Source organism: Prionailurus bengalensis, chromosome B4 (assembly GCF_016509475.1).
Source record: "Prionailurus bengalensis isolate Pbe53 chromosome B4, Fcat_Pben_1.1_paternal_pri, whole genome shotgun sequence".
NCBI classification, from domain to species: Eukaryota; Metazoa; Chordata; class Mammalia; order Carnivora; family Felidae; genus Prionailurus; species Prionailurus bengalensis.
In genome coordinates this window covers 58,181,534-58,196,674 of record NC_057358.1, presented here as the reverse complement: position 1 = coordinate 58,196,674, position 15,141 = coordinate 58,181,534, and the positions used below count along the sequence as shown (strand labels likewise).

General features: G+C 35.7%; 1 protein-coding gene across 3 annotated transcripts in view; it reads right to left on the bottom strand.

Moving 5' to 3' along the window:
• IRAG2 (inositol 1,4,5-triphosphate receptor associated 2) overlaps window positions 1–15,141 on the bottom strand; it is a 127,752-nt gene that overhangs the window by 4,746 nt on the left and 107,865 nt on the right. For all 3 annotated transcript variants that reach the window (XM_043564826.1, XM_043564824.1, XM_043564825.1), the window contains 6 exons: window positions 13,372–13,435; window positions 13,258–13,285; window positions 12,860–13,000; window positions 8,096–8,230; window positions 1,511–1,658; window positions 623–666 (listed from right to left, as the gene is read on the bottom strand). In XM_043564826.1, the coding sequence (XP_043420761.1) occupies window positions 623–666; window positions 1,511–1,658; window positions 8,096–8,230; window positions 12,860–13,000; window positions 13,258–13,285; window positions 13,372–13,435 (560 nt within the window). The remainder of the gene's footprint in view (window positions 1–622; window positions 667–1,510; window positions 1,659–8,095; window positions 8,231–12,859; window positions 13,001–13,257; window positions 13,286–13,371; window positions 13,436–15,141) is intronic.

Here is a 15,141-nt window from a genome sequence, read left to right as displayed (position 1 = left end):
CTCAAAAAAGTCTGAAATCCTGGTTTTCAAACTGGCAAAAACTGCTGGTTGACTTTCAAGATCCCATTTTCCCCTTTTCACTTGGTGTAAAAAAACCTCCTTGAGTTTCTAGTTAGGCACAAAGACTCCAGAATTAAAAACGGGTTTTCCAGCCTCATTTTCAACCAAGAAACAAAAGGGAAATGTTATCTGGGATTTCTAGGAATTATGAGAGGGAGAGGGAATATCCATTTTTGCTTCTTCCTATTTCTTAGAATGTGACTCCATGAGGAGTTGGTGCCCCTGAACCGATGAAGCCATCCTAGACCTCAAGGTGTTAGCAAAGGGCTGCGGGTGATGAAGCAGCGAGAGGAGACTGGGCCTTTTGGATTTTGTGAAGCTTCTCTACCATTTTGGGACTGCCTCTTTCCAACTCTGGTTTTATATGAAAGAGAAACTATCTGGTTTTCCTCCTGCTTTTGGAGAAACTTAATTGATGTACACATACAGTAAGTATAAAAGCATACATATATACACACATAACTACATAAACACAGACATATGATTTACATGTAAAGCCATGTTTCAAATAATATTTTAAAACCATCTCATCGGTAACACTTGATAGACAATTAGTAATCACCTTGGAGTTTAGAGAAGATGAGCGTCTTTTAATTTGGCAGTCATCTGAAAGGAAAAACACATTTGCACATTTTAGGAATTACATATGCAATTTTTTGCAACAGTCTTAATTCTTTACAAAGAAGAGCAAAAGTCAGAAAATAAGACCCCAGAGACTACTGAGCAATAAAAGTATCTGGTTATTATTTTGTGATTCATAACAATTACCACTTTAATTGATGGAATGCAATCCTCTATGTCACTACAGATGTCCACAATGCTTACCCAGCACATAGGAGGCGCTAAAGAAATGTATGCTGAATAAATGAAACTACAGATCAGAAGATTATCAAATGTGATTACTTTTTCTAGAAAAGGGAACAGATCATTAGAATAATTCTGTTCAGAAAGGTTCACACTATTTAAAACTTTATATAAACCTTATGTTTTAAGGTATTTTCCATGGTCTCAGATGTCTATTATCCAATCCATCAGCCAGCTTACTATGCCACAGTCATTCCTTCTTTGAGAAATACAAAACCATTGTTGATGAAAGTGGCTCATTTAACCTACTGTGTTTTATGTGTGGAGAAAAAGCCAACTCTAACATACCCTAAATAGGAGAACATTAGGTAAACTCGATGGGTTGTATTACATATATTCTTTCATGTCAGCAATCTAATTTAATGAATTTTTTGGTGTCATTACCAAAGAATCCTTCTGGTCTCTCAACCTGTTTTCTAAATAATATCTATAGCATTTGGGCTACATAAATAACAGGAATGAGTTATTCTTCTAACATAACCTTAATCTAAAGTTTTTATATCAAAGACATAATAGGAATTTGTAAGAGAGAATGAAAGAGGAGAATGTTAGAAAAACATAACTGATACTATTAAATTTTTATTACCCTCATCTTCAAGAGGATTAAAAGACCTTTCATTTTGCAGAAGAACCTGTTTCAGTTCTTCTAATTCAGCATGCTCTTTGGCATACATTCTCTTCAGGTTTTCTACATGCTGAATCATCACCTCAACTGCTTTACTAACTCGGCTTTCCTAGTAGGAAAAAAAAGAATAAATTTACAGTGAAAATACTATTCTTGGTATCCAGTTTAAAAATGGTGATTAGGCACATGCATTTATCTTTACTCCATCCCTAAATTCCCCTAAAGTGACAATAAAGGCATTTTTTTAAAGAAGACATGAGTACACAAAGAAAAATAGAACAGAAGAAGATATAATAAAATTTTGAAAGCTTGCTAGTAGGACTAGTGATGAATGTCTAAGACCCGAAAAAGGTGAACTCTAAAAAAAAAAAAAAAAAAAAAAAAAGCAGTAAGCCTGCAAGCAACCTGCACTGCACCACAGAAAGCCATGCAAGCTCAGGATTTAAAGGTGCCTCAAATTAAACTTGAAGGTAGATATATAACAGAAGAAATGGTTGAAAATCTGCATGAAAAATGATTAGATCCACAGATCTCCTTACTCAGACCAGCTGAGCAACTTCCCTTCATCACTTTGACGAAAGACCACAAAGGTTGAATATTTAGAGAGAGAGAAACAGCCTGTGGATTGGGCAGTCACAGATAGTTGATGGTGAATGAATCATACAGAAAAGAAGAGATTAAGCAAAAGTCTGTATACATACTAAATAGTGAGATACCTAGCCTGATTTCTCCCTCCAACTTGCAAACACTGGCAGCCAGGCTTATACTCTCAAAGCAGGTGGTTGGAAGGTTTTCCTCTGAGGAATCTAACACAGCAAGATAAAAGTCTTAACATTACTGACATTAAGAATATCCCAAAGAGACATCCTAGCTTGTGTGAAGCTCAGAGACAATGAGAACCTCCCCTGCCCAACATACACACAGCTCCCATTCAGCTATATAGTGGATCATCACTAATCAGAGAAAAGCCTCTAACCATGAAAGAGGAAAATCCGCACTAGAAAAGCAAGCTGGAGGAGATCAACTACCCAAAGTCTTTGAAGAAACTAGAAATACCGTCAGAGTTAAGATTAAGGGTTGCATCCATGAAATAAGAACAAGATCTTAAAAAGCTGCATGTTGAAAATAAAGTTTGGGGATTAAAAATATGACAAAAATACATAAGAGAAGAGCTTCAAGGTTAAGGTTGAGGAAATATCCCCCCAAATGGAGCAAAAACACTAAAAAGTAGAAAAGAGATGAAAAAGGACCTGTTCAGGAGATCCAACAGGCAAAGAACAAGACTTCAAGAAAACATAGGAAAATTCCACAGAATGTAGAAAAAGGAAATAATTTTTTAAAAAAATCTCTAGAACTCAAGAACTTGCCAGCTTATATCCACCCAGCGCCTGTACGTGAAAATAAACTCATACCAAAAAAAAGGACAGTAGGGAGAAGAGGATATCCTAAAATCTTCTGGAAAGTAAGCAAAGGCATAAACAAAAGCTCAAGAGTCAGAATGGCATCAAACTTTGACAGCAACACCAGAAATTCAGAAGGAAATGAAACAATGCAAGAAAAATTCTAAAGGAAATTAACCTAGAATCTATCACCCAGTTAGACTATCAATTAAGTAGGAAAATAAAAACATTTTCAGTTATATAACGTCTCGAAAAGTTTAACTCTCAGGATTTTTTTTTAAATTGAAGTATAGTTGACATACAATATTGTCATAATTTCAGGTGCATGATATAATGATTTGACAATTATGCAATGCTTCATTCACCATCATAAGTGTAGTTACCATCTGTCACCATACATTATTACAATTTATTGACTACATTCCCTATGCTGTACTTTTTATCCCTAAGACTAGAGCTTTAATAACTGTAGATTTTTACCCCTTTGTATATTCCTGCCTCCTTTGTTGTAGATTAATTGACCATATATACATGAGGGTTTATGTCTAGGTTCTCTATCCTATTCCACTGATGTATGTGTCTACTTTGGGGTAGTGCCATACTATTTTGACTGCCACAGCTTTGTAGTATATCTTGAAGTCTGGCAGTATGATACCTCTATCTTTGTTCTTCTTTCTGAAGATTGTTTTGGCTATTCAGGGTCTTTTGTGGCTCCTGATAAATTTCAGGATAATTTATTCTAGTTCTGTGAAAAATGCTGGTGGTATTTTGAAAGGAATTGCATTGAATCTATTGATTGCTTGAGGTAATATGGACATTTTAACAATATCAATTCTTTCAATCCATAAGCATGGACTGTCTTTCCATTTGTGTCATCTTCAATTTCTTTGTTTTATAGTCTTCAGAGTACAGGTCTTTCACTTCCTTGGTTAAATTTATTTCTAGATATATTATTATTATTGGTGCAATTGTAATGGGATTGTTTTCTCAATTTCTCTTTCTGCTACTTCATTTTCAGTGTATAGAAATACAAGCAATTTCTGTATATTGGTTTCATATCCTGCAACTTTACTGAAATTAATTATTAGTTCTAATAGTTTTTTGGTGGAGTCTTTAGGGTTTTCTAGCTATAGTATCATGTCATCTGCAAATAGTGAGTTTTACTTCTTCCTTACCAATTTAGATGCCTTTTAGTTCTTTTTCTTGCTAATTTCTGTGACCAGGACTTCCAGTACAATGTTGAAGTGGTGAGACTGGACATCCTGGTCTTATTCCTGATCTGAGAAGAAAATATTCCAGCTGTGTATGATGTTAGCTGTGGGTTTTTCATATATGACCTTTTTTATTTTGAGGTATGTTCCCTCTAAATCCCCTTTGTTGAGTTTTTATTATGAATGGATGTTGAATTTTGTCAGATGCTTTTTCTGCAGCTATTTAGATGATCATATGGTTTTTAACCTTCATTTTGTGAATCTGATGTATTTGCACATATCGAATCATTCTTGAATACCTGGAGCAAATCCCACTTGAATGTGGGGAATGATTCTTTTAGTGTATTACTGGATTTGGTTTCTAATATTTTGTTGAGGATTTCTGCAATTATGTTCATCAGGGATATTGACCTGTAGTTTTCCTTTTTTGTAGCGTCTTTGGTTTTGGTATCCAGGTAATGGTGATATTCACAGAATGAATTCATAGAGTTCATAGAATGAATTTGGAAGCTTTCCTTTCTCTTCTATTTTTTGGAATAATTTGAGGAAGATAGGTACTACCTATTCTTTAAATGTATGGTAAGAATTCACCTGCAAAACTATCTGATCCTAAACTTTTTTTTGTTGACAGTTTTTTGATTACTGATTCATTACTAGTAATCCTGTTCAGATTTTCTATGTCTTCTTTATTCAGTTTTGGAAATTGTATGTTTCTAGGAATTTATCCATTTCTCCTATGTTGTTATATTTGTTGATATATAATATTTTATAGTAGTCTCATAATTCTTTGTATTTCTGTGATATCAGTCATTATTTTTTCTCTTTCCTGATTTTGAGTTCTCTTTTTATTAATGAGTCTAGCTAAAGGCTTACCAATTTTCTTTATCTTTTTAAGAAAACAGCTCTTGTTTTCATTGATTTTTTTTTTTTGGCCTCTATTTCATTTATTTCTGGTCTGAGCTTTATTGTTTCCTTCCTTCTACTAACTTTGGGCTTTGTTCTTTTTCTAGTTCCTTTATGTGTAAGGTAAGATTGTTTGAAATTTTTTTGTGGTTCTTGAGGTAGGCTTGTATCATTATAAAATTTCCTCTTAGATCTGCTTTTTCTGCATCCCAAATATTTTAGACCACTGTATTTTCATTTTCATTTGTGTTTATGACTTCCCCTTTGATTTCTTTGTTGGCCCATTGGTTGGTTAGTAGCATATTGTTTAGCTTCCTAGTGTCTGTGTCTTTTCAAGTTGTTTTTTTTTTTTTTCTTAAAATTGATTTCTAGTTTCACACTGTTGTGGTTGGAAAAGATGCTTGGTTTCAATCTTATTTATTGAGATTTTGTTTTTGGCCTAACATGTGATCTAACCTCGAGAATTTTCCATGTGCACTTGAGAAGAATGTGCATTCTGCTAGTTTGGGATGGAACATTCTGTATATGTCCATTAAGTTTGTCTGGTCTTAATGTGTCATTCAAAGCCACTGTTTCCTTATTGATTTTCTGAATGGATGATCTATTCATCGATGTAAGTGATGTATTAAAGTGACCTCCTATTACTGTATTACTGTCAATTTCTCCCTTTATGTCTATTGATATTTGCTTTATGTATTTAGATGCTTCTATGTTGAGTGCATTGATATTTACTATTTTATATCCTTTTGTTGGACTGATCCCATTATCATTATGACCTTCTTTGTGTCTTGTTACAGTCTGTTTAAAATTCTATTTTGTCTGATATAATATTGCTACCCCAGATCTTTTCATTTTTATTTGCACGAAATATTTTTCCATCCCTTTACTTTCAGTCTATATGTGTCTTTAGCTCTGAAGTGAGTCTCTTGTAGGCAGCATATAGACAGGTATTGTCCTTTTATTCATTCAGTCACCCTATGTCTTTTGATTAAAGCATTTAAAGTAATCATTGCTACATATGTACTCATTGCCATTTTGTTATTTATTTATTTATTTATTCATTTATTTTGTAGTTCTCTCTTCCTTTCTTCTTCTCTTGCTCTCTTCCACTGTGATTGATGATTTTCCAAGTGTTATGCTTGGATTCATTTCTCTTTGTTTTTGTGTATCTATCATAGGTTTTTGGTTTGTGGTTACCATTAAAATTTGTATCTAACATCCTAAGTATATAGGAGTCTATATTAAGTTGATAGTCACTAATTTTGAACACATTCGAAACAAACTACATTTTTACTCCCATATTTGGTGAGCAGAAAGGAGACCAGTCTGGCTGGAGTGCAATAATTCAGGAAGATAAACTTAGGAAATTAATTTCAAGATGTAAGAGGGTAGGGGAATCATGTAGATCTTTTTAAGCCATCATAAGGATTTTGGTTTTTATTCTGAAAAAAACTGAGGAGCCACTGGAGGACTTTGAACCAAAAAGAAACATGATCTGGCTTAAGTTTTGAAAGTATTACTCTGGCTGCTTTATGGAGAACAGATTATGTTGCAGGGAGTATTTGGTTTGAATGCAAACAGGCAGACCATTTAGAAAAATATTGTATTAATCTCTAAAACATAGAATGGTAGCTTAGATCAAGGTGGTAGCAGTGGAGAAAGAAACATGTGGTTGAATTCTGGATATATTCTGATGGTAAATAGGATTTTCTGTAGCATTAGAGGTAGAGTGTGAGAGAAAGGTGTTGAGAATTGCTCCCAAGGATTTTCAATATGATAATCTGGAAGGGAAGTTACCCTTGACTGAGATAAGGAGATTATGAGTAAAACCAGTTTTGGAGAGACCATGGGCAGTTTATTTTTATATGTTTGAATTGTTTGTCAAATAATATATATATGTTGTTTGAATTGTCTGTCAAACATCCAAGTGGAAATGCTGCATCTGTAGTTAGTATATTCTAGTCTGGAACTCACAGCAATGGCTTAGGATAAGCATGTGAATTTTGGAGTCATCAGCTGACTACATAAGATGGTATGGGGATTGAAGAAGATGAACATTACATGTACAAGGATGGAGCCCTGGGCCCCACTGATGAGGCCTGGGAGAATGGTGGGACCCACACAGGAGCCTGGAAGGGAGTGACCCATGATGTAGAGAGAAAAACACAGGAGAATGTGGTACCTAGAAGCCTAGTGAGGAGAGTATTTTCAGGAGAAGAAAGAGCTCAGCCATGCTGAATATAGCAGATAGGTTAAGGAAAATAGGTAGGTTAAGGCCAATTAGAGCAGATTTCAGTGAGAATGGGAGGGACAAATTAGAGACCATGAGTACAATTCTGTTGAGGAAATTTGCTGGAAATGGGAGCAGAGAAACGGTGGTAGTCAAAGAAGAAAGGGTCAAAGATTATTTTATTTGTTTTTGTGTTTTTTTCCATCTTAAAGACAATATATATGTGTTCTCATGAGAATGATTCAATACAGTGGGGAAAGTTGAAGATTTTTGAAGAAAAATAGGGAGAATCAGACCCCAAGACTCTGAGTAAATTAGGAGGATGGATTCTGGTATACAGTTGAGATGGTTAGCCTTAGACAGGATTAGAAACAACTCATGTTTTGTACTGTGAAGGAAGGCAAAGTATGAGGGTTGAGATGTTACTAGGTTTGGAACTTGTGGCAGTTCCCTTCCAAATGACTCCAAGTTCTCCCTGAGGCAGGAAGCAAAGTCGTTATTTGATAGAGAAGATGGGGAAGGACATGATGAAGATTTGAGGAGAAAGGAGAAAGTGTGAAATTGATATTTGGAACAGATGATTTAGATGACTGTCCCTGGATAATGCTATTATGAGAGGGTATTTTTTTTTACATTTTTATTTGCATATTCCATTTTCCATTTTTTCTGTATTAAATACGTAAATCTTGTACAACACAGAAGTATTTTTAAAAACTTCTTCCTAGAACTGTAATCCATAATCTCAGGGGAAATAGTAATTTTTAGTAGTTTCATCATAGCAAAAGAAACGGAGACAGATTACCTGATTAATGGCTCCAAGCATCTCAGCCCTACTGGCCACTCGTGCAGTGCACTGGCTAAGGAAAGTAATACTCTTCTCCAGCTTCTTAACAATTTCCTGGGCATGGTTGTCATCTTCACAAAGTGGTGTTAAAGACTGCACAGAAAGTAAAGTATTAAAATATATCCAACCCAAGTATTCAGCCAATGATTCTAACACTATGTTGTAAATACAAATGACAGTCACATCTCACTTATGTTGGTGGAAAGTGGAAAGAAGCAGCAAAGACCAATAATGAATGATATTGAAATATTAATATCATTGTTGGCTATCAAACAGACTATGCAGATGTTCACAAAACTTTTTATATCTAGTATTGATCTCTTCCTTCTTTACTTCCTGAATTTGCCATTCTTTTGTGCACATTTCTACCTACCACTTTTCCACTTAACAGAATAGGATATACTTAACTGGTAATGGTAGAGAAATTGTGCTTATGAATGAGTTGAGTGTATTGTATAAGGAGCATGGTTTGAACTTTTAAGAAAAGTAGTGAAATATACTACATTTAGATATGGTTCTGACTTATATACTTCCTCTTGTATTGATTACAAAGCATTATTGGGCAGGTTAGATGGGTATGCCTGCACTGCCTCATGAATATTTCTTTCAAACCTGTGCTCTTTCCTGATGGAAGACCATCCATTTCACTAGGGTAGAGACAGAATTAAGTGGACAGATTTGGAAACAAACAAGCCACTGCTTATTAGCTGTGTTTCCATGAGTGAATTTCTAAGACTTGCCCAAATCTAAAACACCATAAATTTTGTATATCATTAAAAAAGGAAAAGTTGTGTCAATAAAATTATAAGGCATCACTGACTATATATTGCATTGTAATCCTAAAAATATTATGTAAACATTTCTGTTTGCTCTTTCTTCATCTGCCAGATGGAGACAACTATGGGAATTCCTTTCCAGAATACCGGGACATGAGTGGTAATATATGCAAATTGCTTTTCACACAGTAGATGCTAAATAAATGCCAGCCACTTCTGAAACAGAAACAAATGTGTGAGTTGCAGCTGGAGAGTTGCTAACCAACTGTAGTGGCCATTGTCAAACACATAGTTTCCTATTGTAGTTTAAATAACCACATTCAATTGGGAAAGGAAGAGCAGATGTTAGTTGTCAGCCAAACAAAGTATGGTTTTACCAAAATTGAATCATGAAGAAATAGAAATTTTGAATAGAACAATAGCTAGTACAGAAATTGAAGCAAAACTCCCCCAACAAAGTCCAATAATGGTTGGCTTCATTGGAGAATTCTACAAAACATGGAAAGAAGATTAAAACCATTTTTCTACAACAAGTATTGGCAAGGATGTGGAGAAAAAGGAACCCTCATGCACTACTGGTGGGAATGTAAACTACTACAGCCACTATGCAAAACAGTATGGAGGCTCCTCAAAAAATTAAAAATATAACTACCCTACAACCTAAAATTGCATTACTGGGTATTTATCCCAAAAATACAAACACACTAATTTCGAATTAGGATCCATGTGCCCCTATGTTTATTGCAGCATTTACAGTAGCCAAACTATAAAAGCAGCCCAAGTGTCCAATGATAGATGAATGGATAAAGAAGATGTGCTATGTATATTCTATGGAATATTATTCAGCCATAAAAGATGAAATTTTATTTGCAACAACATGGATAGAGCTAGAGAGTATAATGCTAAGTGAAATAAGTCAGTCAGAGAAAGACAAATACCATATGATCTCACCCATATGTAGAATTTAAGAAACAAAATAAATAAGCAAAGGAAAAAGAAGAGACAGAGAGAGAAACTGTTAACAAACTTATGGTTACCAAAAGGGGGGTGGGTAGGGGGATGAGTGAAATAAATGATGGGGAGTCGAATACACTTATTATTATTAAAAAAAAAAGAACTTTAAGCAAACCCAGGGCTGTACTTGGGTTTGTACATATCCTAAAACTGATATGGAATCTCAAAGGACCCCTAATAGCCAAAACAGTTTTGAAAAAGAGTCGAAGGACTGACACTTTCTGATTTCAAAACATACTACAAAGCTATAATATGGTACTGGAATAAAGACAAAAAACAACAAGGATGCCAAGACCCAGTGGAAAAACTGGATATCTTTTCATGGAGGTCATCAAGAAGACATGACCACCAGTTGATCTATCAGCTGGATCCAGGTAATCAGAGGTTATTCACCCCCTCTCCTGTCCTTGAACTATGGCTTCCCCACTCTGAGAAGCTGCCCCAAGAACACTGCCTTGAAATAATGACGTAGTGCTGAGATCATTTGGATGGTATATATAACAACCCAGTAAAGCCTCTATATAAACTTAATAGATTTGGTGGGTGGCTGCAGAGATCTACTTGTCTTGTAGCCACCAAAGACAAGCGCATATGTAAATTCCTTTGCTTATTAAACCTTCCATCTACCAACTTGGAGTGACCTGCCTTTTCCTTCAGTTTCTCCCTGCCCTCTGAATATGAGGGCTAGTTTCAGATTATATCCACGAAGCTCCTGAGGATCTTGCAAACCAACAATATCCATATCCGTACCCATATCCATGTCCACATTTAATATCCATATCAAAAAAAGTGAAATTGGACTCTTATCTTACACTATATACAAAAGTAAACTCAAAATGGATTGAATAGGGGCACCTGAGTGGCTCAGTTGGTTAAGCATCAGACTCTTGATTTTGGCTCAGGTCACGATCTCACAGTTTGTGGCATCGAGCTCTGCATTGGGTTCTGTGCTGACAGTGTGGAGCCTGCCTGGGATTCTCTTCTTCTCTCTCTGCCTCTCCCCGATCATGTTCATATTCATATTCTCTCTCTCTCTCCCTCCCTCTCTCTAAATAAATAAACAAATAAATAAATAAACAAACACGAGAAAAAATGGATTAAAGGGGCACTTGGGTGGCTCAGTAGGCTAAGCCTCCGACTTCAGCTCAGGTCATGATCTCATGGTTTGTGAGTTCGAGCCCCACATTGGGCTCTGTGCTGATGGTGTGGAGCCAGCTTAGAATTCTTTCTCTCTGCCTCTCTCTCTGCCCCTTCTGGTCTCATGCTCTCTCCCTCCCTCTCTCTCAACATAAACTAAAAAAAAAAATGCATTAAAGATTTAAATTTAAGACCCAAAACTATGTAACTTCAGAAGAAAACATAGGGGAGAATCTTCATGACATTGGATTTGACAATGATTTCTTGGATATGACACCAAAAGCACAAGCAACAAAAGCAAAAATAGACAAATACTGCTATATCAAGTTTAAACACTTCTGTGCATCAAAGAACATAATCAACAAACAAAAAGGAAACCTATGGAGTAGGAGAAAAAAAAAACATACATCTTATTACAAAATTGTCAAAGGACTTGAATAGACATTTTTCCAGAGATGGTATGCAAATGGCCAACAAAGAGATGTATGAAAAGATGCTCAATAATACAAACCATCAGAGAAATGCGAAGCAAACCACAATAAGATTCCATCTTGCACCCATTAGTATGGCTACTATCGAAAAAGCAGAAAATACCATGTTGGCCCTCATGTGCAGAAATTGGAACCCTGGTGCACTATTAATAGGATTGTGAAATGGTGCAACCACTAAGCAAAACAATATGATGGTTCCTCACAAACTTAAAAATGGAACTCCTATTCCCAGTTTGGGTAGATTTCTAAAAGAGCTGAAAGCAGGGTGCCAAAGAGATATTTGCACACCCATGTTCATAGCAGCAATATTCACACTAGCCAAAGATGGAAGCAACTCAAATGTCTATTGATAAATGAATGGGCAAACAAAATGCAGGATACACATGTAATGGAATATTAATTCAGCCTTAAAAAGGAAGGAAATCCTGTCGCAAGCTAAAACATGGATAAAGTTTGAAAACATTATACTAAGTGAAATAAGCCAGATACAAGAAGACAAACACTATATGATTTTACTCATATGAGGTATCTGAGGTAGTCAAATTCATAGAAACAGAAAGTAAAATGGTGGTTACCAGGGGCTGAGAGGAGGGGAAAAGAGGGGTTGTTTAATGGGTACAGAGTTTCAGTATGCAAGATGGGAAAGTTCTGGAGATCTGCTTTGCAACCGTGTGACATACTTAACGCTACTGAACTGTATACTTAAAATGGTTGATATGGCAATTTTGATGTTAGGTTTTTTTACTACAATAAAAAAAAACAGAATATGGTTTCTAAATTTTTATTTTTCTTTTTCCAAAAATAACCTTCTTAATTTTCCAACCCATCTCTATACTTATGGTTATTTCACAAAATGGAAAAATAGTAGTAGTTGTTACCTATCTACCTACACAGGGCTTGCCCATCATCTGACAAGACTAAAATCAGTCACCATTCTTTTTTTCAGTTAATTAAATGGAAATAGACTTTTGATTCTCTTCTTGGAAGCTTAAAATTGATATTATCTCCTATTGCTCAGTTTCCTGCATGATGACTCTTCTGCCTGAAACCTATGTGAACATTTGGAGAGAAGGCAGGTGACCCACAATGATTTTAAGAGGCATTTTTTTTATTGCTCATACTCTATTAGCAATCTTTTATTTTAGCCTGATCCTGAATTCTTACTTCCTCTAATTCACATCTGAGTCAGGCAGGGCTTGGTGCCTGGTATTGGTTTTAGTCACAAAAGTAAACTCCTATGTAATTTTGAAAACATTATTAACAATATGATCAGGTGTATAGTCCCCAAATGTTAGGGTTCTCACCTCTAACAGCTTTAAACAGTTAGTGATTTCTTTCTTCAAATTTTCTTCTGCCAAGTCTCGTGATCTTTCTTCAAGCTTTACTCTTTTCTCCAAGGTGAACCAGTCACACTTAAATCCCAAAGATAATCTGAGAAATTCAGCCTATTGTCAAAATAATGTGAAGGTGAGGGGAGAAAATTGGTTGTAGTGAAATATTTCAACTTAATACTGGGTTATGCTGAGTCATTACTTTCTCCTCCCAGCAACATAATGCTGGCATACATCGGCTTTACCTGCACTTAGACACTGCCAAGGTAACCAGACACCAAATGTATGACAGCTTGTCATAGACTGTATGAAGTGATAATAGACAAGGGAGTCAGAAACATTTTTTTTTAACTTAAAGGGACAAAACTCACCTCCACCTCCTTCTCATTAGCAGAAGTGCTGTAGGATAAGAAAAAAAAAAGTGTTCAAACGTAATTCAATAGAGAAGCAAAAAATGTGAGCATGCCATATGAAGAAGAACTTACTTGTCACTTTGTTTAAAGTTAACCGATTTCACAGTGGTTACAGGGAGAGAGGAAACAGCAGCAACTATTAAAAGACAGTAAAATATTATTGGGTTATAAAGGCTTAGTGGAAGACACAATCAAACGTCCCCTCTCCACTATAGGCATTTCATTGACGTATAGCTGAAATAGCAGCCAGCTAATAATGCACTTTCTTAAATATAAGATAATGTTATGTTATGCTATTGGGATCACAATGACATTAAAATCATTGGCTCATACGTTATCGTGTGAATAGTCTGAAACCTGAAGAGGTCTCAGAGTCCAATTGCTCTCTTTGCATTTGAATGTTTGACTGGATCCCATGGCTAAATGCACACCTTCCTCTGGTACCTTGGTCCTTCTTCAGATCAAGGCTTTAACAGCAGCAGGAGTAGTCATTGAAGTAATAGTAGTGGTATAATAGCAAAATAATAATAACAACAACAGCAACAATAAACATGGTATCAACCATTTGTCACAAGTTTACTATGTGCCAGTCCCAAAACAACGCTCTTTACATATAATGATACTCTTCATGACAACTTCGCAAAAAGGATATATTAGTTATGAAGAGTGTTAGAGATGGAAAAAACCTGGTTTAAGTTCCAGCTTTCACCTTTATAGCTCTGTGACCTGGAACAAGTCACAACTTCATCAAACGTGTATAAAGTAAGGATGATATTATTTTACTTTTTTTTCTTTTTTTTTTTTTTAGTAGACTCTAGGCATGCCCAGTACAGAGCCCAACACAAGGCTTGAACTCATGATGCTGAGATCAAGACCTAAGCTGAGATCAAGAGCCAGATGCTTGTGGTGCCTGGGTGGCTCAGTTGGTTAAGTGTCTGACTTTGGCTCAGGTCATGATCTCACAGTTCATGGGTTCAAGCCCTGTGTTGGGCTCTGTACTGATAGCTCAGAGCCTGGGGCCTGTTTCAGATTCTGTGTCTCCCTCTTTCTGCCCCTCTGCTGCTTGCTTTCTCTCTCTCTCTCTCTCTCTCTCTCTCTCTCTCTCTCTCTCTAATGAATGAATGAATAAATGAATGAATGAATAAATAAAACGTTGAAAAAAAACTTTAAAAAAAGTCAGAAGATTAACCAACTGAGCCACCCAGGTGCCCTTATTTTTCTATAGTAGCTTTTATGAGAACTTTGCCAAGCGTTTTCCACCTGTTTTATACCTAACTTATTCAATCCTCAGAGCAAACCTGTGGTAGGTACTGTACCATCCAAAGTCTACAGGCTAGGAAACTGAATTGCAATTTACCTATCTAATACAAGTGCGTATTTGGGGGAACTAAATAAAACTCTGCACATGAATTCTCAATAAAGATTAGGTTTTTTTCTCATCATTTCCATTTTACAGATGAGGAAATTGACACTCAGGTTAAATATTCTTCCAAATCTGCTAGTCAGAGAATGACCCAGGGTAGAGTCTGCTTGACTTCAAAGCTTCAAATCTATCCTAATGGAGGTGAAAAGGGGAGCGAAGCATATTAGCACTTATTTTTAAATATTTAGTCTTATTCACTGTTGGATGGGATAATAAAAAAATCTCAAAGTGGAGCTTAGAATTTACTACCAACACTGGCATGGTTCTTTGTTCACAATAGTGTAGAAGCTATTACAAGTCCTCTGGAGCTTAATAGTTAACGTAACATAAATGTGGCTTTACAAAAATGATACAAAATGAAGCAAGAGTCAGTTTTATTGGCTGATTTTATCTAGAGATGCAGAATTATAGGCACATCT